The sequence below is a fragment of the Salvia hispanica genome, chromosome 2 (assembly GCF_029641045.1).
Source record: "Salvia hispanica isolate PSC_SH4W2 chromosome 2, Shi_PSC_v1, whole genome shotgun sequence".
NCBI lineage: Eukaryota > Viridiplantae > Streptophyta > Magnoliopsida > Lamiales > Lamiaceae > Salvia > Salvia hispanica.
In genome coordinates this window covers 58,562,655-58,586,831 of record NC_142693.1, presented here as the reverse complement: position 1 = coordinate 58,586,831, position 24,177 = coordinate 58,562,655, and the positions used below count along the sequence as shown (strand labels likewise).

At 36.0% G+C, this 24,177-nt stretch overlaps 3 protein-coding genes and 1 pseudogene across 3 annotated transcripts; 2 read left to right on the top strand and 2 right to left on the bottom strand.

The window, feature by feature from the left end:
- Positions 1-5,367: 5,367 nt before the first annotated feature.
- LOC148932780 (exopolygalacturonase-like) lies at positions 5,368-6,604 on the bottom strand. The gene is made up of 2 exons (XM_089063620.1): positions 6,485-6,604; positions 5,368-6,420 (listed from the first exon to the last, which is right to left on the bottom strand). The coding sequence occupies exons 1-2, from the start codon at positions 6,602-6,604 to the stop codon at positions 5,368-5,370; spliced, it is 1,173 nt and encodes a 390-aa protein (XP_088919746.1).
- A 2,795-nt stretch (positions 6,605-9,399) lies between these two features.
- LOC148932779 (exopolygalacturonase-like) lies at positions 9,400-10,679 on the bottom strand. The gene is made up of 2 exons (XM_089063563.1): positions 10,560-10,679; positions 9,400-10,471 (listed from the first exon to the last, which is right to left on the bottom strand). The coding sequence occupies exons 1-2, from the start codon at positions 10,677-10,679 to the stop codon at positions 9,419-9,421; spliced, it is 1,173 nt and encodes a 390-aa protein (XP_088919689.1). The 3' UTR covers positions 9,400-9,418.
- Positions 10,680-16,164: 5,485 nt separating this feature from the next.
- Positions 16,165-17,406, top strand: LOC148932778 (polygalacturonase-like). The gene is made up of 2 exons (XM_089065223.1): positions 16,165-16,272; positions 16,351-17,406. The coding sequence occupies exons 1-2, from the start codon at positions 16,165-16,167 to the stop codon at positions 17,404-17,406; spliced, it is 1,164 nt and encodes a 387-aa protein (XP_088921349.1).
- A 3,986-nt stretch (positions 17,407-21,392) lies between these two features.
- Positions 21,393-22,649, top strand: LOC148932777 (exopolygalacturonase pseudogene; annotated as a pseudogene).
- The last annotated feature ends 1,528 nt before the right edge of the window (positions 22,650-24,177 follow it).

Genomic DNA, 24,177 nt, shown 5'->3' with positions numbered 1-24,177 from the left:
TCTACAGAAGGAAGAGGTTTTTTTAATTTTCTCCTCCGTGAGAATATCAGCTCCTCCTCCGTGAGGAATTTTTCTGTCTTCTTTATTCGAGTCCTAGTATTTTGATAAGATCAGCCCACCCTGATATCGAGATACAGTTCGGGAACCAGAGAGAAGATCTGTGGTCTAGTATTGAAGATCATCACGTGGAGAAGGCGCGAGCAATCGACGATTCTTTGGAGAATCAAATCGGTAACTCTAAACCGTAGAAATCATGTTTAGGATTTACTTTTTATGAGCATGAATTATTTGCGTTCTAGCATGCATTTATCTGTTTAACATATGAATTGATTAATCACATAATCTGTCAAATAGATCCTTATCTGATTTATTTGTTTTGTACAAGTCTTCCGCTGTGCAAGGGGCACCAAACCTTAGTAGATCCCACGACAGATATAAGAACCATCTTTTTTAATAATGCAATTGTCATTAAAAGAAATTGAATATCCATCAAAAGACAATTTAGAAACTAAAATTAAATTTCTTCTAAAAGAAGGCATCAACAAAACTTTCTTCAAAATCAAAAATCTATCAGTACTAAAATGTAAATAAACGTCTCCCACTGCAATGACCGCTACTTTAGTAGCGGCGCCCAACTGGACTTCGATCTCACGATCATGTAACCATCTTGTCACCTGCATTAAGTCAGGATCAAAACATATATGACTCGACTACTAGAGCATGGTGCATACCTGTAGCCCTGCCCTTTTTAGGACAGTCTGGCTTCCAATGACCTTTCTCTCCACACTTGAAGCATTTTCTAGTAGGCTTCTTATCGGCCTTTTTATTCTTCTTACCCTTAGCATTCTTAGCTGCAACTGGGTTCGGCGCCTTTTTCTTTCCTGCGCGAGGCTTAGAGCCAGAGGAATTAGGTGCCAAATCAGCATAGCTACCTTAGCCTGAACCATGAGGTCCTCCGCCTATTGAAGCTCAGTCAGCAGCTCAGCCAAAGTGTAATCCCGCTTGTTCATCTCAAAGTTGAGCTTGATCTGTTGGAAGCTAGGGGGAAGACTTTGAAGGATTATAGTAATCTGGGACTCGGGATCGATCGTCCCTCCCAAAACCTTAATCTGGTTGAGGTGGCTCATCATCTCGAGGACATGTTGCCTCACAGATGTGCCTTCCTTCATGGTCTTCGTCATGATACTCCGAAAGGCTTGAGATTTATCCGTTCGATTCTGAGTACCAAAAAGATTTGCAAGATTTTGCATAATCTCAACGGCAGTCGCCATGGCAGAATGCTGATGCTTGAGTACTGAAGACATAGATGCCAACATGTAGCACTTAGCCATCTCATTCGCCTTATGCCACCGTTTATGCGCATTCTGAACTCCCACCACTGTGATATCTAAATTTTGTTTCAATTCTATGTAATTTTGGCCCTCGAGCTTGTTTTCTTTGAGTATTACAGAAAGAGGATTAAAAGACATCTTGACGGATTTTATTGCACTGCAAACAGAAAAATTTACTATTTGTCAAAAACTTATGTAAGGAAATTGAGTAGATTAACCATAAAACTTTTCAAAATCTTACAAAAGCAAAATTAAAATTTTGTACCCTCCAGAGGAGGTTAATATGCATTAAAATTTTGGCAATTTTATTGGTCACAACACCGATGAATAGTCCAGAGACCACAAAATGGCATGGCCGCCTAATGTTGCCTAAGCACGACCATCAGATTTAACATTACAGAATTTTATATCTACAACACACTCCCATGACAATGTTCATGTGCTGATAACAAAATCAAGCTATCTCATAAATTCTGATTGAACCCTGAAACTCGTAGTTCCTTAGGATTATTGTCCCCACAGAGCAGGTGTCGATAATATTATGTACCACATTCTAGTTCATTCTATTTATTATGTGAGAAGTCTGCCCTTATGAACTTACTGTTTCGTAGGATTATTGTCCCCACAGAGTAGGTGGCGATATTATTAGAAACTAGCTTCACAAAATTCGGCAGTCCAATGATGGAGACCACATATAAACTTTAAGTTCATAATTATCGCTTAGATATTTGGGTTATGGTTTTTCATTAATTATCCTTTAGCCTTAAGGCAGACTAAGACTAATTAAATTTTGTTGGTATTTAATTGACTAGATAATTAAATCTTTTATTATCTTCAAGTATCTTAGTTTAGGAATTAATTAATTCTAGAATTTAATTCTTATTCATGTCTTACTCTAAGATATATCTAAAATAAAGTACATTATTTAAATCTTAACTAGACATGAAAAATTCAATTCAAATTTAAATTCATGTTCAAGATTAGGAAGAAAATAATTATATTATTTAATGTAATTTTACATATCTATCCTAATTAGGATTATAGATATATAATATTTAGGAAACTATTAAATTATTCTTATCTATATCTTCTAGGATATAAAATATTCCATAGATATAGAAAATAATCAAAATATTCCTAAAATCTAGGGAAATCTTCCCAAAATATTTTATTTCATTAAATAATATTATTTGTAATGATATCTTTTAATTTAGGAATTAAATAATCATTAAAATAATCTTTCATCGATATCTCATCGTACGAGGTTTGCACGAACGATGACGACAAATATTTGTCGGAGATAGGCTCGCCGGAACGGCGAGTTCGCGCGATGCGTGGCACTTCCTCTTCCCTCTCCGGCGTGAACATGCCGCGACTCCCTCCGCCGAACTCAACCAGCCCGCGGCTTTCGCCGCGATGCTCCGGCAGATCTCCTTCCGCCGTTGTCAACTTGCCGTGAACCAGCAGCAACCGCGCGTGGCGGTGCTGCTCCGGTCCGACGTCGCGCGGCTTAGGGTTTGACTAGGGTTTTGTTTAGGATTAGGGATAGGGTTATCTTGGCGATGGAGGATCAGCCGCTGCTCTCGGATGAGCAGCGAGCTTTGCTATCCTTCTCCGCCGTCGATCTCCGCAGCGTCGGAGTTCCTCGAGCTTTGCGGTCAGGCGGCGGCGTGGACGAGCCCCCACCCATTTTCACGTCACCGCAATATCGCCGTCTCAATACTCCCACTACGAGCGACAACCCTAATCTCCGATCAAGCGTAGCGCGATCCGTCTCGGCGCAAGCGCCGACGGATCGCATGTCTCGCGTGATCGAAAAATTCATGTTCTTTGATTCGATAGTTCTTGAGTTCATCATGCATAAATAAAAATAACAAAACGCAAGAACCTGCTTCGCAATCAATAACACATGCATACATGAATTTCGTGAAATTTAAATCCAAATAATCAAAGCCAAAGACTACCTCTTATACCAATTGAAGGAACTGGCAGCGGAAGCGTGGGGATTCGAATTTAATAATTAATCGAATAAATAAATCACATAATAATCAGATCTATTTAGCGGATCATTTAGACAAAATTATTCGCGTAATTCTCACATGTATCATGTTCATAACTTGAATTAATCATGCTTTAAGTATATTGAAACCTAAAACATGCTTTCCTGCGGAGCAGAAATAATACCTAATTAATTCTCCAAAGAATTGGTGATGGCTAGCGACTTCTCCACGTGACGCTTTGAATACTAGACCACGCATCATCAATTCTTTGGAGAATTAATTAGGTATTATTTCTGCTCCGTACGTTTCAATATTCTTAAAGCATGATTAATTCAAGTTGTGAGCACGATACATGTAATAATTACGCGAATAGATTTTGTCTAAATAATCTGCTAAATAAATCTGATTATTATGTGATTTATTTGTTCGATTAATAATTGTTAAATTATGATAATCCGACGTACGCTTCAGCTGCCAGTTCCTTCAACTCTAACAGCCACCACTCCGGGTATCCATGTAGCTTGAAACACGTTTCCCGTGTATGCTTCTTCTTCCCGTAGTGGGAACAGACAAGTTTCGATTTGTCTTCTTCGGGGCGTTTGTTCCAACTCCGACCATTTCCACCACTGTTTGGTTGGGGATTATTCCGATATCCCACTGAATTTTGCCATGGCTAAATTACAGCCAGCCCCGCCCCGATCCATTGGGCGCCGGAGTCTCCTGGGTTTAGAACAGTGGCACGAGCATCCTCGCTCCGGAGTATAGCATATGCCGCTTGAGCCGAGGGAAGTAGTTGAGTTCTCAAAATTTCTTTCTTTACTGCATCATGTGTGTCATCTAATGCAATTAAGAATTGGTGTACCCTCTGTTCTTCAATGAATTGATTGAAAAATTCGATGTCTTTAGGGCTCTCCATATGGTTTGGTCGTTTGTGGTCAATTGATACTCATATGTCTTGTAACGATGCCCATACTTCCTCTAATGGTTCGCCTTTTTGTTGTTTCAGCAGAGTGGCCCTCCGGTGGAGATCGTGGACCTGGATCGTGTCACCGCCGCTGGCATAGGTGATCACCAAGCTGTCCCAAACTCCTTTCGCCGTTGGATACTTGGATACTCTGATCACCAATTTTGGTTCTAGATTTTGAACCAACCAGGAGCCACACAATCGTCCGCCTGTTGCCACTGTGTAAATTCCGGATCGGTTTTTGACGCCGGGGTTGGGACTCCAGTGATGTGAGATATCATCCCCCGACCGTTGATAGCTCTCCGGATGAGTCCTACTCATAGCGAGTAGTTCTCACCATTCAGTTTGGTGCCGATATCAAGAGGTTTTGTATCTGGCTTGTAGCTGTTTTGTGTTGGTTTGGTGGGTATTATCTGTGAGGTTTTGGATTGTGCTATACTATAGCGCATAAATTCAGAGAATATTTGAGCGAATTGCTCGGATTCTGTTGGTTTGGGTGGGTCGACGTTTTCTGACATGTTTGGCTGCCGGATTTTGGTTTTTAATGGTCGAGATTGGTCCGAGACAGTGATGAGACTACTATGAGTCTCACCCCTGCTCTGATACCATCTTGAATGGGGTATCAGCCATAGCTAGAGTTTGGAGAGAATATAGAGGATGATGAGGAGAGTAATTCACGTTTATTGCTTTGATGATATTCTTTCTTTCTCATGTATGACCCCTTATATAGGTATCACAATGGTGTGTACAAGGAAATGTATCAATCTATTTATTAATGAGATCAATCTATTCTTGGGGTATCATTGTGAATCTGTGATTGATTCCCCATAATCTTCTCCTTTTAACAGTTTATTTGATGTTACTATGTTGCTTTAATTGTCGATACTCGGTACTGTTTTCAATGAAAAATGCTCCATAACCAAAGCTGCAAACTCCCGTAACCATAATAATAGTATGATTTGGAGAACTAAAATTACTGATTACTCCTATTTATTAAAAACAATTACATCTCTGAAACTACATATGAAAAATAGTGGAATCAAAGATGTAAACAAATGTAACCCTAATAGAACTAGCATACGCGGGGACTCTGCGTGGCAGAGAAAATGGGCTTAACGTTTTCACATATGGTGGTGGCCTTTTCTCCGTTGTGTCTGAGATCAATGTATCCTATCCTAACGTTGTCGCAAGGCTTGGCTTTGCTGCAGATGAAGCTTATGACATCCGAGGTGGCGCTGGTGCCCCTAATGTTATTGATCACGACATCACTGATCTTGATCAGGGATGGCTTATTCAAATCACATTGGTTCCATGGGCAGTACTTCTGATCAAACACAATCGGGTTTCCGGCATTGACCATGGTGAGGTTGAAGAAGTGGAGGTCCGTGATGTTGAGTGTGGCCGGGGAGGATGGCCACGTCTTGATCCTGATCCCGTTCTGGGTGTTGGTGAAGGTACACCCCTGCACGATTATCCGTTTTACATACTTCTCCTCCACACTCTTCCCCAAACTTCCAATGCTGATGCCGTGGCCGGGCCCACATTGCACGTTCTTGATGAGGACATCGGTGAGGTCGTCCCCCATGGAGATGCAGTCGTCTCCCGTCTTGATGATGGAATCAATGACCTTGATGCGGTTGCTCCGGGCAATGTGGATACCGTCGGTGTTAGGGCTTTCATCAGGGGCGTCTATCGTGAAGTGCTTGAAGGTGACGTTGCGGCTGGAGATGCAGTTGACGTGGAAGTTCTTGCTGTCCTTGGTGGTGATGTCCTGGATGATGGAGTTGTTGATGAAGTTCAAGCTCAGGTTGATGGGGAGCTTCGCGCAGTTCTTGTTTTTGTGACAGTCATTCAATTTCCAGGCTTCCTGGCCCTGCCCGTCGAGCACACCGCCCCCAGAGATGGTCAGGAAGTTCATGTGGTTGATGGTCACCCAATCTTGGCCCTTCACTGGGATTTGGGCCGGGTCCCGGTAAGCTTTCAGGGTGCCACTCACCACAAGGTTGACCGGGGCTTTGTTTGGCCCCTCCAAGAGGGCCTGGCTCAATGTCCAATCCCCTTCTGGGATCAAGATGACGCTTGTCGTTGTTGATGCCATTGCGTCTTTCCATGCTTCCGTCAATGCCTGCACGTCCATATTTGAATTTATCACTTGAATCATGCATCTCAATTTTGACTTAATTGATTACCTCACTGATGTCTGCTTCCGGCTCCGCTCCGTAGCATCTGATGTCGAACAATGTCTCCGAATTCGCCTTCAATAGTAACGGCAAAACTAAAATTAGTGACCATATCATTTTCTTATACATCGTGGATGGGATGTACTTTCTATTTTTCTTTATTTTCTAGGGATGACTGAAAAAGTGGTCCTAAAATTATGACAGTAAAACGGTTTAGGAGACTTGTGATTAGGAGAAATGAGTGTGCTTAGCTTTTATTGGAGTATATTAGGTTTCTTTGACTGCTTATTTCTATATCAAAGAGTCGAAATAATTTCTCTCTATTTGAACATTATACGCATGAAATGCTCCTTTATTTCTTTCCCTCGTTTACATTTTCATCCCTTTTTTTACGCTTATTTTATATTTATTCTAATAATACATGATCAAATTCAACTATAAAATAGTACGGAGTATTTAACTGTGATTATCATTTCTAAAATAAAATGATAAGCTCCACTATATTTAATCGCATGATATGCTTGGACATTATTATTTTATATTTATACTAAAAACATAGTAAAATTTAATTATTAAAATGCTAATTGTAGTTATCATTTCCAAAATAGATGGTCAACTCAAAAATATTTATCCTTAATTAAATTTTTTACTTTCTTAGTTAATCATGGGCAAATCACATATAGAGATCCTTATACTTACATTTTACTACTTCATTAGGTCCTTCTATAAATTTTTATTTTATTGGATTATTATACTAATACATTTTGTTTTGTTAGATCCTTTTATAATGTTTGTTTCAATAGTCCTTATACAAACGCATTTTGGTTTAAGAGGTTTTGTCATTTGTGGTTAAACCTTATTCATTTGAGATTAATTCAGCTATAATGATTCAATTATTGAAAAATGATAAATTTATAAGTTATTAATGGGATATTAATAACTTTTGTATTTTCACAATATTCTTGAATCAATATTGCAACCGAATCAATTCATAACAAAGTATAAGAAAAAAATTAAATTTAATTAACTAAAAAGAAGTTAATTAAATTTTTAAATCCATTAAATAATGATCCGACCAAATTAAAAATAAAAATATAAAAATCTCTTGAATCAAAATGCATTAGTAAAAGGACCTAATGAAATTTTTTTATAAAAGGACTTAATGAAACAAAATGTAGACACAAGGATACGATGAGCTAAAAATTTATCGAAGGACCTAATGAAACAAACTGCATTTTTCTTAAGAACCTCACTAGATATGTTTCGCCTTGATCATTTAATGTAATTAGTTATTTCATCAGTATTAAATTAAGGTATATAATACTGTGCTATTTAAATTAAATATATTTTAGTTGGTTATTTTATTTTAGAAATGACAAACACAATTATTATTTTCATAATTGAATTTTAAGAATGTTTTTAGTATAACTTTCGTGCAGGTTTTAAGAAATAGTATAAGGAGAAGTTGATAGAAAAAGATAGTGGCACGTAGGTACACCTCCATTTATCTCTTATTAACTTCCATTTGTCTATTATTAGCTGATTATATTCTTTTTTGGATGTTCCAAGATAAATAATTCATTTTTTTTTGGTATCCACTTTCTTACTTTGGTCTCTTTATTTTATTTTATCTCTTACTTTATTTTTCTCCACTTGTCAAGTACTTTGGTCTCTTTATTTTATTTTCTCTTTTACTTTATTTTTTTCTCCACTTAACTAATGAAACCATATTTTTAAAATTTCATACCAAAAGGAAATGTGTTACTTAGTGAGGGACGAATAGAATATTAACTTTATAATAAAATGCAAGGGAAAATGGAAAAAGTTACAAGCAATATTCATCTCATTAATGCCGCATTAAAATCATTTATCATTTGAAAAACTTCCGCATACTTCAATATGACCATCTTTCATGCCCAAAACTCACAAATATTTAAAATTAAGACCCAAATTCGTCTTTTACATAGTTATAGATTATGTGTATAACTTTTCTCTTTAATATGGTAGGTATTATGAAATAAAATCCAATTGCTCGAGATGAAGGATAAAAAATTTCAACAAAAATAATGCCACCAGGCACCACCATCGGCAGTAGTAGGTATCAACTAAGATGGAGACGACGCAGTAGGCGTAATTTAAAAGTGTTTATTTGTTATTTTATACTCACTCCGTCCCATGAAAATATGTGCACTTTTCATTCATCCGTCCCATAAAAATAAGTGCATTCTATTTTTAGAAAGTTATCACAATTTATTATCTCTATATATCAACTTATTTACAACTTATACCAACAATAAACACTACTAATAAATAATATGATTTTCACTATCCACTAACACTACTTTAACTACCTTCTCCTCTTCTCTCTTATTTTATCAATTTTGTCTTACTTTCTGTATTATATCAATTGCTCATATTTTTATGAAGCGAGGGAGTAATATTTGTTTTAAATTGCGAATAGTTCATAGAATTGGTTAATTAGATTACAAGTAATATTCTAAAGTTAACGAAAAACTTCACTAGATTAAAAGATTTGTTAATTTAAAATTAAGGCATATAAAGATTTAATTAAAATAAGGCAATACATGGGCTTGAAGATGAGTTTTGCCTTATAAAATATGGCAATACATGGGCTTGAAGATGAGTTTTGCCTTATAAAATATCTAAATCTCAGTGGGTCAAGGAAGCAAATCCAGTGGATTATATAACAGAAAACCGTGTTGCATTAATGCACACCACTTAACTTGATGCTTATCAAAGTAGATGTTGAATCCATGAGTACTTTGTCTTGCAGAAATATGAATCTCTGATACTCTATAATAGAGCCAGGAACGTTTTACTGATTATTTTATAGAAAAAGCTACATCTCTGAAAATACATATAAAAATGGTGTAAACAGAGATGTAAACTCCAGCAAGCCTAATAGTTGTATGATTTGGAGAGCTAGCAGACGCGGGGATTCTGCCTGGCAGAAAAATAGGGCCTAATGTTTTCACATATGGTGGTGGCCTTATTTCCTTTGTATTTGAGATCAATGAGCCCTATCCTGATGTTGTTGCAAGGCTTGGCTTTGCTGCACATGAAGCTGAGAACGTCGGGGGTGGTGCTGGTGCCCCTGATGTTCTTGATCTCGACGTTGCTGATCTTGATCAGGGAGGGCCTACGCAAGTCACATTGGTTCCATGGACAATACTTTTGATCAAATACAATGGGGTTTCCAGCATTAACCATGGTGAGGTCGAGGAAGTGGAGGTCAGAGACTGTGAGTGTGGCCGGGGCAGTGGGCCACGTCTTGATCCTAACCCCATTCTGGGTGCCGATGAAGGTGCACCCCTGTATGGTTATCCCTTTGATGTTCTTCTCCTGCACGTTCCTCCCCAAACTGCCGATGCTGATGCCGTGGCCGGGCCCACATTGCACGTTCCTGATTAGGACGTCATTGAGGTCGTCCCCCATGGAGACGCAGTCGTCTCCCGTCTTGATGATGGAGTCGAGGACCCTGATGTGGTTGCCTCGGGCGATGTGGATGCCGTCAGTGTTAGGACTGTCACCAGGGGCGGAGATAGTGAAGCGCTGGAAGGTGACGTTGCGACTGGAGATGCAGTTGACATGGAAGCTCTTGCTGTCCTTGGTGGTGATGTCTTGGATGATGGAGTCGGTTATGAAGTTCAAGCTCAAGTTGATGGGGAGCTTCATGCAATTCTTGTTTTTGTTGCAGTCATTCCTCTTCCAGGCTTCCTGGCCCTGCCCGTCGAGCACGCCACCCCCCGAGATGGTCAGGTGGTTCACGTAGTTGATGGTCACCCACTCTTGGCTCTTCACGGGGAGTTGGGCCGGATCCCGGTAGGCTTGCAAGGTGCCTCTCACCGCAAGGTTGATTGGGGCCTTGTTTGGCCCCTCCATGTGGGCTTGGCTCAGTGTCCAATGCCCTTTTGGGATCAGGATCTTGCTTGGCGTTGTTGATGCTATTGCGTCTTTCCATGCTTTCATCAATGCCTGCACATGCAAGTCCATATTTATATTTAGCTACGGATGATATATACTCATTTGAGTCATGCATCTCAATTTTTACTTAATTAATTACCTGGCTGATGTCTGCGCCCCGCTTCGCTTCGTACTTTCTTACGTCAAACACCCTCTCGGAATTCGCCTTCAATAGTAACTGCAACAGTAAAATTACTAACCATATCATTTTTTTATCCATCTTGGATGGGATGAATTACTCAGAAAATGGTGCAAAAGATTGTGGGAGTAAAACGGCTTAGGAGAGTTGGTGATTTAGAGAAATGAGTTCTGATGGCTTGACTTTTATAGGAGTATTTGGTACCTTAATTTGACTGCTTAATTATCTCTATACAAAAAGGATTAAAGTTTTTTTATTATCTCATCATTCAACAACAGAATAACCTCATTAATCACTTTCTATAATTGTGCATCTTTTATCCATACAATACTGCTTTCTATGAATTACTAAGTTAAGAAACAGTATGTTTTAATAATTAAAAAATAAACTAATTATAATTAATTACTTTTAAGTGTTGGATAAAAGGCTGATTTCATTTATATCTCACATTAATCACAAACAAACAAAGGCAAATGACTTTCCTGATTTTTAATATCATATTCCAAACCCACAAATAGAGGAAAGACAACTTTATTTTCTTTCCCATATTTTCAAGAGCAATGGGATTAGATAAGAATTGGACGGGAAAGAATAAGTGAAGACGGCAGCAATTAATGTAGAGGAGGGTAACTCTGACTATTACATTAATTTAGATAAAATAATCTTGTTCATTCATAATTTCCTTCATTTTTGTAACTCTTCCATTACATTTTATCAATGACATTCTTGATTATTTTTTATTTTTGAATAAAATAAAATTTCTAATAGAAACAATGAAGATATGCACTGCATGTTAACCTTACTCCATACCAAGTTATTGAAAAATGACTGTACTCAGAAATGAAGCTAAGTAAATGGGACCCTTTATGCAGCTTGGACATGTTCTTTACATATTTCAGTTTGTCGAAAAATTATTGGTTTGACATACCTCATTTGGTATGTCTGTGCTAGGGAATTTTTCCCTTTCTCCATACCAAGTTATTGAAAAATGACATGAAGTAAACAGGACTCTTTATGCAGCTCCGACTTATTCTTTAAATAGCTCATTTGTCAAAAAGTTATTGGTTTGACATACCTCATTTGGTACGTCTATGCTATGGAATTTTTTCTCCATAAATTCAATAAATAAAAGACAAACCAGTTTAATTAACATATAAATTATAATATCAATTATATCTTGGCAATTTACCCATGTTATGTGGGCCATGGGCCATAATCCATATGGTTCTAAGTTTATATTTAAGTTTTATATAATTATATTTTAAGTTAAATTGATTGGTTATCAGTTATAACCGATATACCGATAGTCATCGCTGGCCGGCGTTGTCATCACGTTAAGGATGGGATAGTTTCCTCACCAGAGTTTAATTTCTTCACTTATTCTTGCCTTCTCAATTCTCATCTATTGATATTGGTTTGAAAAAAATATGGAAAAAGAAACCTCAATTTGTTGGTTTGGAAAATGAATATCAGGAATATTCATTTGCCTCTGATTGTTTGTAATAAATGTGAGAAATAACGGAAATGAATATTCTAGCCAACACTTAATATTAATTATGATAATTTTCTTTTAACTAATATTTATTATTTAAACATAAGTTTCTTAGCGCATCCTGATAGTAAGTAATTAATTACATAGAAAGCATTAATGTATTCATAAAAGATGCATTATGATAGAAAACATTATTGTATGTGTAAAAAGCATCAATGTATAGTTAGTAACTTCAAAATAATAATAATAAAATGTTTGATGATCACTTGTATCCGCCCTAATCTGTATGGTTTTCCGATCATGTTCATCATTCGTCTAACTTTAAGCAGTGGTGGATCCAAGAATTTTGATTTGGGGTACGATAAATAATTATATCAATTTAGAACTTCATAATTGGTTATTTATCTTTTCTTTAATATGTCATTATTTCTCGATAAAAAGCTTCATTATCGTCTATCTATATGACTTTCACCGTCTAAAATGAAAATTCTTTTATTTATATAATAGGGATAATTTATTTAAACTTTGGCAGAGTTTGTTATTTTTCTGATAAAATATATTTCGGCATAGTATTTAAGAAAAGTTTCAAGAGAAATACTATACTCTTCACTAACATTTTCTCACTCATATTTTATTATAAAACTAATATAAAAAAGTAGGGCCCATATTCAACTATCTTTTTTCACCAACTTTCCTTTACATTTCTTAAAACCCGCGCCGAACTCAACCGGGACTCCTAAAGTGGGACGAAGGGAGTATTATTCTTTTTTAATTTATTTTAAAATTTAAATTAGGTTTAGTCTAATGGAGCACTTAGTATTAGCGTGAAAATAGATTTTTTATTTTTATTCTAAATCACTTCTCAGTTTAGGGTTTAGCAGCTCCACAACCGCTCTTGTCTCTCTCCGTCTCTGACTCACGGTTGCTCATTGCCTGAGTTCGTCGGTTTGCTTGTCGCCTACTCTCGCCTGTCTTCACGACTTCGTTGCACCGCCGCTCACCACCACTCTCGCTTGTGTTCGTCGCTTTTTGGTATATTGCTTCTTCATTCCTTTTCTGTTTTTCATTTCTAGTGTCTTCATTGATGTAATCTATTGCTTCTTCGTATTATTATAGTGCCATGTCATATATGTGTTGTTATCATGTCGTGTAGACCCGGAGTGGTTCGTGTCGTGTTCGTGTCTTAGGGTAGCAGGTCGTGTTCGTGCCTTAGGATAGCGGGCCGTGTTTGTGTTCGTGTTTGAAGTTTTCTTAAGGGGTCGTGTTCGTGTTTGTTGTTATCGTGCCGACACGATAACGACACAACACGCATGATTCGTCACCCCTACAAGTTGTACCCCCTTGTTCCCATGCATGTATATCCGCCAGTGACTCTAAGATTACACATTTTCTTAGTCGGCATGGGAATCACAAGGTATCTGGTCAAGTCGGGTCAGGTAACACTGGCGGATCCACCCCAAAACATGTGTATTTAAGTATATATTGTAATACAAGTTACAATGGAGCTAGGTAGTCTAGTGGTAGAATGTTACTTGATCTCCTAGAAGACCAAGGATCGAGATCTGGCTGTTGCACATTCTTATCTATTTTTCTCCTTCCAATCTTCTTTTTCACTTGCATTTTATGTATTCTACTTTCTATTTTAGTTTTTCTCCTTGCATTGTCTTCCTATCTTCTTTTTCACTTGCATTTAATATTCTACTTTCTATTTTAGTGTAGTTATTATATTTCAATTTATTTTGAAAATTAGTATTATATTATTATCAACATGAGACTTTGAATTAGCATATAGTTATGATAAAAAAAAAATTTGCTTTAAAAATAACTGCATTTTTCTTGAATGTATATTAGTACTATTTATATAGGATTTACAAATAATTTATCAATTGGATTATATTTTTTCCTTTTTGGTTTTTCAGAAATAGCTTAAACTTTATTAGAATAATTTAACTTCAAAAGATTTAGTATTTTATTTATTATGTAATTATTATATATACACCATATAATTCGTTCAAATTTTAAAGCTCTAATGTAAATATCGCGCTCCCGTATTAAAATTCCTAGATCCGCCACTATTAGGTAATACCCGCTATCCGTTTTTTGACACCCCTACAAATGAGTTCTCTGAGTTATGGGTCATTGCATTCAACTTATTTTTGACATTTCATAGATACCCGCTGGTCATTTTTCTTTTCAACTTGATTGGATACTTGATAACTCATTTGACAAGTTATTCCACCATAATAAACTTCATTAAATTTTGACTTTTTGATAGAGGAGTAATCCTCTTTTTATTCTATTGACATATGCAGTTCCTAGTTTTATTGGTTAATTTCATAATAGTCGCTATAAACTATGGGTTAATTTCATAAATAGTCGTTAAACTATGGTATTTCTATTTACTAAACTTTAATAAAATCAAAGGTACTAAACTTTATATTTTATGTCATTTGGCAGTTAACTTTTTTTTATAATTATTTTATATTAATTAAATGACAAATCAACATAGTACACAAGCTTTTTTGTTTAAGTTAAATTTAAATTAATAGAACACTTAATGCTAAAATTCAATAGATAAAATGTTATTGAAGAGTTACAAAGATGAAGGAAACTATGGATGAAGAAGATGATTTGATATGAATTAATGTAATACTCAGAGTTGCCGTCCTCTAGATTAATTGCTGAAATTGCACCGTCGTCATCACCGGCCAGAGTTTAATTTCTTTAATTATTCTTGCCTACTCAATTCCTATCTAATCCTATTGCTTTGGAAAATATGGGGAACGAAAACAAACTTGTCTTTCCTGTGTTTGTGGGTTCGGAAAATGAATCTAAAAATCAGGAAAGTTCATTTGCCTTTGTTTGCTTGTAAAAATGTGAGAAATAAATTAAATGATTCTTTAATCCAATACTTAAAGCTAATTGTGATAAGTTCCTTTTTTATATTTATTAATTAATCTTAAGTTTCTTAGCATAATAACACACACAAATAAAAGATGCATCATAGTATGTATAAGAAAACATTATCTAAGAAAAAATTATATATTGACTTTATTATGTCATTTTGGGATAGAAATCCATGAGTTCAACCCTAAAACCAATTGGTGGTAGGAGGAGGGGTCCATGAGACTTATATAATGGATTGAGCTCTTTATGTACACTGGTGTGGGATATTGTTTTTAAGCACAAATATACTGCTGGGTCAGTCATTTTTTTCGGTTTCAGGTCAGTTTTAATTTAACCCACAATCGACGACCCGCTCTAATACCATGATAGAAATCCATGAGTTCAATCCTAAAACCAATTGGTGGTAGGAGGAGGGGTCCATGAGACTTATATAATGGATTGAGCTCTTTATGTACACTGGTGTGGGATATTGTTTTTAAGCACAAATATACTGCTGGGTCAATCATTTTTTTCGGTTTCAGGTCAGTTTTAATTTAACCCACAATCGACGACCCGCTGTAATACCATGATAGAAATTCATGGGTTCCATCCTAAAATCAATTGGTGATAGGAGGAGGGGCCCATGAGACTTATATACTCATTTCAGTTTTCTTTTGACGCCAATGTGAGACCGTTATATGTTATATTTTTAGTTTCAATTACCAGCGTTTTGAATATCATCAAAACATGACTTTGTATATAGAAATATGAAATTTTCTAATTTAATATTCTGATTTTAAATTTCATGGAATGGCCTTTTGGCTAAACTTCAAGATTTAGTTGCTAGTAATTCATTATTTATACATAAGATTTTTCCATCTTAAGGATGCATTATCATAGAAAAACATAATTCTATTTGTAGGAAAACATTGTCATGGCCATACATTAATCAAATATACGAAGAAGGTTTGACTTTGAATGATGGGATAATAAACATAATCCTCTTGGTGTAGAGATAAGCAGTCAAAGACAAAATTTACTCACACTGACTCCTATAAATACCCCAAACACAGTTGTACTAATCACAACTCTCCTAAGCCCATAATCTTATCATCTAAAAGAACAACTTTCAGAATCATCCCAAAAAAAAAACAAAAAAAAAAGATCCATTTCATGATGAATACAAAAATGATATGGTCAATAGTTTTAGTTTTGCAGTTACTATTGAAGGTTAATTCCGAGACGGTGTTAGACATCACAAAATACGGAGCACAGCCAGATGCAGACATCAGCGAGGTAACTAGTTAAGTAGAAATTCTCATACATGCATGATTTCAAATGAGCATTATCCCTAAATAAAATATGAGCATGCAGGCATTGATGAAAGCATGGAAAGACGCAATAGAATCAACAACGGCAAGCCAGATCCTGATCCCAAAAGGGGATTGGATGTTGAGCCAAGCCTACATGCAGGGGCCGAACAAGGCCCCGATCACCCTTGAGGTGGAAGGCAACCTTAAAGCCTACAAGGAAGTGGAAAGACTCCCCGTGAAGACCCAAGAATGGGTGACCATCAACCACGTGAACTTCCTGACCATCTCGGGTGGGGGCGTGCTCGACGGGCAGGGCCAGGAAGCCTGGTTATTGAATGACTGCCACAAAAACACATCCTGCCTGAAGCTCCCCATCAACCTGAGCTTGAACTTCATCAACAACTCCATCATCCAGGACATCACCACAAAGGATAGCAAGAGCTTCCACGTCAACTGCATCTCCAGCAACAACGTTACTTTCCAGCACTTCACTGTCTCCGCCCCTGATGATAGTCCTAACACCGATGGTATCCACATCGCCCGAGGCAACCACATCAATGTCATCGACTCCATCATCAAGACGGGAGATGACTGCATCTCCTTTGGGGACGAACTCAGCGACGTCCTGGTCAAGAACGTGCAATGTGGGCCCGGCCACGGCATCAGCATTGGCAGTTTGGGGAGGAACGTGCAGGAGAAGGACATCAAAGGGATAACCGTGCAGGGGTGCACCTTCACCGACACCCAGAATGGGCTCAGGATCAAGACATGGCCCTCAGCCCCGGCCACACTCACCATCTCCGACCTCCACTTCATCGACCTCACCATGGTCAATGCTGGAAACCCTATTGTGTTTGATCAGAAATACTGCCCAAATAACCAATGTGACTTGAGTAAGCCCTCCCTCATCCAGATCAGCAACGTCGAGATTAGTAACGTCAGGGGCACTAGCGCCACCACCGACGTCCTCAGTTTCATATGCAGTGAAGCCAAGCCCTGCGACGATATCAGAATAGGGCTCATTGATCTCAAAATCAATGGAAAAACCGCCACAACTAAATGTGAAAACATTAAGCCCATCTTTTCCTCCACGCAGAGTCCTCGCGTCTGCACCTAATAATCAAATCATATTAGCTAGGGTTACTGGAATTTAAATCTTGGTTTACACCATTTTTGATATGCATTTTCTGAGACGTAGCTTATTTTAATAAAGATTCATTGCTCTGCTATAGTATCATAAATTCATGTTTCACTTCCCCTGAATCCACCAAACAAGGTTAATAGACTGTTTTGATTAGATAAGCATTATCAGTAATGATAAATTCACTGTACAATGGGGTTTATGTTAAATTTACCCGTGAGGTGAGGACGGTACATGTGTGTGCATGATACTAATAATATTAAAATAATATTAGGATTAGTGGAATTTACGTCTTCATCAATTGCATCTAATTATAACCTCTGGAAACAAAAATTTAACAAAATGTACCCTAAAATAAATCATTTTGGTTTCAAACACATAAGCATTTCTCAACTTCATTATAAATATATTCTGTCCCAATAAATATGAAACATTTGGATTTCCACATAGGATTTTACATTTTTACTTAATATTGTTTTGCAAGGTAATGTAGAGAGAGATGTAAAAGTAGAGATGATATTGTTTCTATTTTAGAAAAAGTTCAATTTATAATGAAACAATCCAAAAAAAGAGAGAAAATGTTTCATTTTTAATGGGATAGGACAAAGTATTATACTGCGTCTTAATATTCACCAATCCCCATTACCTGCTTAGTTTATAGTTTATTATTGATTACAAATGAAAATGGTAGGTCAAACGCAATACCCAAAAGAAACAATCTTTTGGCATTATCTCGAAGGAGAAAATTTCCCATAAGAGCGTACAAGGTAAATATATCAACGGTTCATCCTAGAAGCAATAGCTGAACTATTTGTTTTCGATCATTCAGAAGTAAATTCCAGTAACCCTAATATCATTTTATTAATTTTTTGTGGATGCTTTATTTATGATACTCTATTCAAGTCACTAATTTAACCATAAAACAAAATTCACAACACTTCCTATAAACAAATTACCGACAAATTTTTTGAGCACTCGTGCTCGTAAATTATTCGTAAATAAAATATTCCAAGAACGCATGTGCTCGGAATTTTAAAAAATAAATACATATATCAAATTACAAACAATTCTCAGAACACATTTGCTCCGTAATCTCAACAAATAATTTATTTAAAAATACCAAACTTTTCTGAGCAATGATGTGCTCATAGACGAATTGAGAAACCCTAATGAAAATTAAAAAGTATTTCCAGGCACGTTGATGCTCGTTATGTGGTCGTAATTTCTCCCGAGAACTTACCGCCAAAAATATTTTCCAACAACTTTCGCAGTGCACGGTAAGTACACCATTTTTCGACGTGCTCTAAAAGTGCGGTATTTTTGTTACGTGATCAGGACATGCTTGGAAAGTGCTCGGTATATTGTGTGGACATTTTGTGCTTTAATTTATTTATTAAATGACAATTCTAACGTTTGATTTTTGTGTTGACAGATATAACTAATTTAGGTCCTAATAGACCTCTATACTTTGTTACTTTATGTCTTCATATGACACAGTTTATACTATTACTAATTGAATGTAAATATTTATGTTGGAATAATTAAACCAACAATTATATAAATTATTTAATTATCTTTAATTTGATATATATTTTTATCAATTAAACATATGTAATACGGATCTTATTGGATTTTTTATATAACTACCTTTAATTTGAGTATACGTTTTATGAAAAATATATACCCGTATAACATGTAGTATCCGACCTTATCTTTCTAGAAATTTTATGTTAAAGTTCAATTGATAAAATGTTATGGAAGAGTTACAAAGATGAAGGAAACTATGGACGAACAAGATGATTGATTTATATAGAGGGATATTGGTCCTAAAATCATGAATTTGGTTCAAATTTTTGTTTTTTTTCACGAACTTTAAAGTTGGTCTAAAATATCACAAATTTTACATTTTGCTTATTATATTCCAACCGACTCAAATAAGATATTTTTGACTAAAACTTATTCTATTTGATAACCGTAAAACGGTTATGATATTATAAATGACGTTTTAAGTTTGTGGCAAGAATGATAAAAAGGTCTTAGAAAAAGCCACATTGATTTATTAGTGCCAAGTAGGTTAAAAAAGAAACCTATGTTAGTCCGATATAGTGATGGGCCCACCTTGGAAAATACTCCCTACGTCCCCGATTAAGAGTCACATTTTTCCATTTCGGTACGTCCTCAATTAAGAGTCACACTTCATTTTTACCATAAATAGTAAGTAGGTCTCACATTCCACTAATTCAATTCACTCACATTTTATTATAAAACCAATATAAAAAAGTGTACATTCCACTAACTTTTTCAACCAACTTTTCTTTACATTTCTTAAAATCCGTGCCCGGTCAAAGAGTGACTCCTAATCGGGAACGGAAGGAATAACAAACAAATGAAGTGTTTGTAATATTTTAGACCAATATTTTAATTCATGGTAAATACTAGTAAAATTTAGCAAAGGTTCATTATTTTAATGACCAATATCCCATAATAAATTAATGTAATGCTCAGAGTTTATTTTCTTGCCTACCCAACTTTGCTTTGGAAAATATGGAGAAAGAAAATAAAATTGTCTTTCCTTGTGTTTGTGGGTTTGGAAAATGACGTTTGAAATCAGGAAAGTTCATTTGCCTTTGTTTGTAATAAATATGAGAAAAAATGAAATGAATCATTCCTTAAAACTAACTGCGATAAGTATCTTACTTTTTCCCTCACACATAACTGCGATAAGTGTCTTTATTAACATTTACTGTATTATTTAATGGAGTACATAGAAAAGCACTATTGTATCCATAAAATTATAATTGGTTGGAAAATAAGGGAAAAGAAAATAAAGTTGTTTTTTCTAAATTTGTAGGTTTTGGAAAATGATAATAAAAATCAAGAAAGTCCATTTGCCTTTGTTTGATTATAATGAGAGAAATAACATTGTTAAATGAAATAACTAATCTATCCATACTAAAACTAATTGTGATAAGTTTGTTTAGTTAAGGATTAGCATTCATTTGAATCTCAAATTTTTTTCAAATTTCGGTTAGTTCTATAAAAATTTGAAATTAAAATATTAAATCATAAAATTCAAATTTTCTTAATTGTTCTATAAATATACAAAATGACATCTTTTGATGAGGCTAAGAAACGATGTGTTTCACTAGTATTTTTTTTTTATTCATTACTTTTCATTTTCCTTTTCTTATTTTAGTGACATTCAATAATATCATTAAAAATGACATTTTATATATAGATGAATAACTAAGAAAAAAATGAAACTATATGATTTAATATTCTGATTTGAAACATGATGGACTAATCACGGACTAATCAGAATTATATCAAACTTTATGATTTAAATGAATGTTAATCCATTGTTAACATAAGTTTTTTACCATCTTGATAGTAATATTATATACATAAATGCATTATTATAGAAAAACATTATGTGTAAATGTAACACCCCGCGGTCGTGACAGTAAAAGACATTGTCTAAGAAAAAGATACTCCCTTCGTCTCCAAAGTAGATATCACGGGATTTTAGAAGATGTTATTTTGTGTGTAAAGTGTTGAGAGAAAATATAATTTTATAATTGATTTGAGAAGGAAATTTTTTCAAAAGAGGAAATATGACATCTTTTATGCGACAAAATAAAAAGGAAAGTGTGACATCTACTATGGGACGGAGGGAGTACTACGTTAATCAAAACTCCATTAATCCAGATATGCGGAGGAAGGTTTGACTTTGACTGATGGAATAATAAACTTAGTTCTCTTTTTTAAACGGGTAAATAAAGTTAAATTTGTAAATTTAATTCTCTTGGTATAGAGATAAGCAGTCAAACACAAAATTTACTCACACTGACTCCCATATATACCCCAACTTCAGTTCTACTTAGCACAACTCTACTAATCTTACAACCTAAAAGCATCACCTGAGTCATCCCAAAAAAGAACGAAAAAAAATCCATTCCATGATGGATAAAAAAGTGATATGGACAATAGTATTAGTTTTGCAGTTACTATTGAAGGCTAATTCACAGAGGGTGTTAGATATCACAAAATACGGAGCATGGCCAAACGCAGACATTAGCCAGGTAACTAATTAAGTAGAAATTGACATACATATATTATTCGAATGAGCGTTATCCCTAAATATAAATATGGACATGCAGGCATTGATGAAAGCATGGAAAGATGCAATAGAATCACCAACAGCAAGCCAAATCCTGATCCCAAAAGGGGATTGGATATTGAGCCAAGTCCGCATGCATGGGCCAAGCAAGGCCCCGGTCACCCTTATGGTGAAAGGCAACCTAAAAGCCTACCAGGACCCGTGGAAACTCCCTGTGAAGACCGAAGAATGGATAACCATTAACTACGTAAACTTCCTTACCATCACGGGCGGGGGCATGCTCAACGGGCAGGGCAAGGACGCCTGGAAATTGAATGACTGCCACAAAAACACGAATTGCCCGAAGCTCCCTATCAACCTGAGCTTGAACTTCATCAACAACTCCATCATCCAGGACATCACCACCAAGGACAGCAAATACTTCCACGTCAACTGCATCTCCAGCCGCAACGTCACCTTCCAGCGCTTCACTATCTCCGCCCCTAATGAAAGCCCTAACACCGATGGCATCCACATAGCCCGAGGAAACAACATCCGTGTTCTTGATTCCTTCATCAAGACGGGAGACGATTGCATCTCCTTTGGGGATGAACTCAGCGACGTCCTCGTCAAGAACGTGCAGTGCGGGCCAGGCCATGGCATTAGCATCGGCAGTTTGGGGAGGAACGTGAATGAGAAGGACATCAAAGGGATAACCGTGGAGAAGTGCACCTTCACCGGCACCGACAATGGGGTCAGGATCAAGACATGGCCCTCTGCCCCGGCCACACTCACCATCTCCGACCTCCATTTCATCGACCTCACCATGGTTAATGTTGCAAACCCCATTCTGTTTGATCAGAAGTATTGCCCATGGAACCAATGTGACTTGAGTAACCCCTCCCTGATCAAGATCAGCAACGTCGAGATCAACAACATCAGGGGCACCAGCTCCACCCCCGACGTCCTCAGCTTCATCTGCAGCAAAGCCAAGCCATGCGACAACATCAGGATAGGGCTCATTGATATCAAATACAATGGAAATAAGGCGGGCACAACTAAATGTGAAAACATTAAGTGCAAGTTTTTCTCCACGCAGAGTCCCCGCGTCTGCGCCTAATACGGTTACTCGAATTTACATCTTTGTTTACACTATTTTCATATGTATTTTCAGAGATGTAGCTTATTCTAATAAATAATCAGTAAAAGATTCCTTGCTCTATTATAGTATCCTACATTCATGTTTCACTTCCCTTGAATCCATCAAACAGGGTTATTAGACTATATTGATTAGGTAAACATTATCAATAATGATAAATTCACTGTACAACGGGATTTATGTTGAATTTACCCGTGTCCGTGTGTGCATGATACCAATAATAATAAAAATATGTACATCTTAATTGCATCTAATAATCTCTGGAAACAAAAAATTAACAAAATGTATCCTAAAATAAATCATTTTGGTTTTAAACTTATAACCATTGAGAAACCCTAATTAAAATTATAAGTATTTCCGGGCCCATCGATGCTCGGATTGTGGTTGTAATTTATCCCGAGAACTTTTACTGCCAAAAATATTTTCGAGCAACTTTTGCATCACTCGGTAAGTACACCATTTTTTGACGTGCTCTAAAAGTGCCTATATTTTTGTTACGTGATCGGGGAATGCTTGGAAACTGCTTGGTACATTGCGTGGACACGGTGAGCCATGCTATATATTTTACAGGAATAGTCAGAGAAGCTTCTTCATATTCATTCTGCATATTTCTTATGAGTACTAAAAATGACTCAATGAATGAGAAAAATGAAGGTTGCATTAATGATTAAAAAGATAGGATTGACAAAAGATAGATAAGTTGTTGGGGAAATTGTCAATTAAATCACAACTTTTAGTTAGTTCTGGTTTATCCCACAGCTTACAAAGTTAGCTAATTAAATCCCATAAAATTTTCGGCAATTATGTGGTGATGTGAACGCCCGTGTTTTCTTACGTGGATATAAACGTTGTTTATTTAAAAAGACGTCGTCTCAACATCCCTCAAAACGATACCGTTCCATTCCATCAATTTTCAAATTTAAGGGTTTTTTTCAAAATAAACATGTTCTTGGTTTGACCATTCCATTTTTTTTTAAATTCTGTAATACCACATCATGTCATTAAATAATGCCACATAAATGTCATGCGCAAAACTATGTCACGTACTCGCCGGGGATTTTTAGTTATGTGACAATTGCAAAAGTGTCATAAGATATGATTTAATTAGTTAACTTTATAAGTTATGACACAAATTAAAAGTCAACTTTCATAGTAATATAATGCGAGGAGAAATAATGTAACGGAGTATGACTTTATTTACTAAAAATGAAAAAAGAAACAAGATAGTATGTCTCTGAATGTTGAATGTTAAAAAATAGCAAAACGTGTCAAGTCTTGACAAATGGAGGGAGTGTATAGATAACGAAAAACTTAAATGCGTCAAAGATCTGTTAAAATTGGACTTAATTAAATAAATAAAATATAAACTTATTAAACAAAAGCTAAAAGAACATGGGCTAGTGTTTTGGGCTTAGAAAATTATTCAAGTTGAAAAAAACATAGTGAGCCCTAGTACTCATATTCTCTCCTCTCTTCAGACGCAACTATT

Excerpts from the sequence above, each read along its gene's own strand:
- LOC148932780 (XM_089063620.1), bottom strand. The coding sequence starts at position 6,604 with ATGTATAAGAAAATGATATGGTCACTAATTTTAGTTTTGCCGTTACTA. Across the intron at positions 6,421-6,484 it reads CGGAAGCAGACATCAGTGAG|GCATTGACGGAAGCATGGAA; the intron begins GTAATCAATTAA and ends ATGGACGTGCAG.
- LOC148932779 (XM_089063563.1), bottom strand. The coding sequence starts at position 10,679 with ATGGATAAAAAAATGATATGGTTAGTAATTTTACTGTTGCAGTTACTA. Across the intron at positions 10,472-10,559 it reads GGGGCGCAGACATCAGCCAG|GCATTGATGAAAGCATGGAA; the intron begins GTAATTAATTAA and ends TTGCATGTGCAG.
- LOC148932778 (XM_089065223.1), top strand. The coding sequence starts at position 16,165 with ATGATATGGTCAATAGTTTTAGTTTTGCAGTTACTATTGAAGGTTAAT. Across the intron at positions 16,273-16,350 it reads CAGATGCAGACATCAGCGAG|GCATTGATGAAAGCATGGAA; the intron begins GTAACTAGTTAA and ends ATGAGCATGCAG.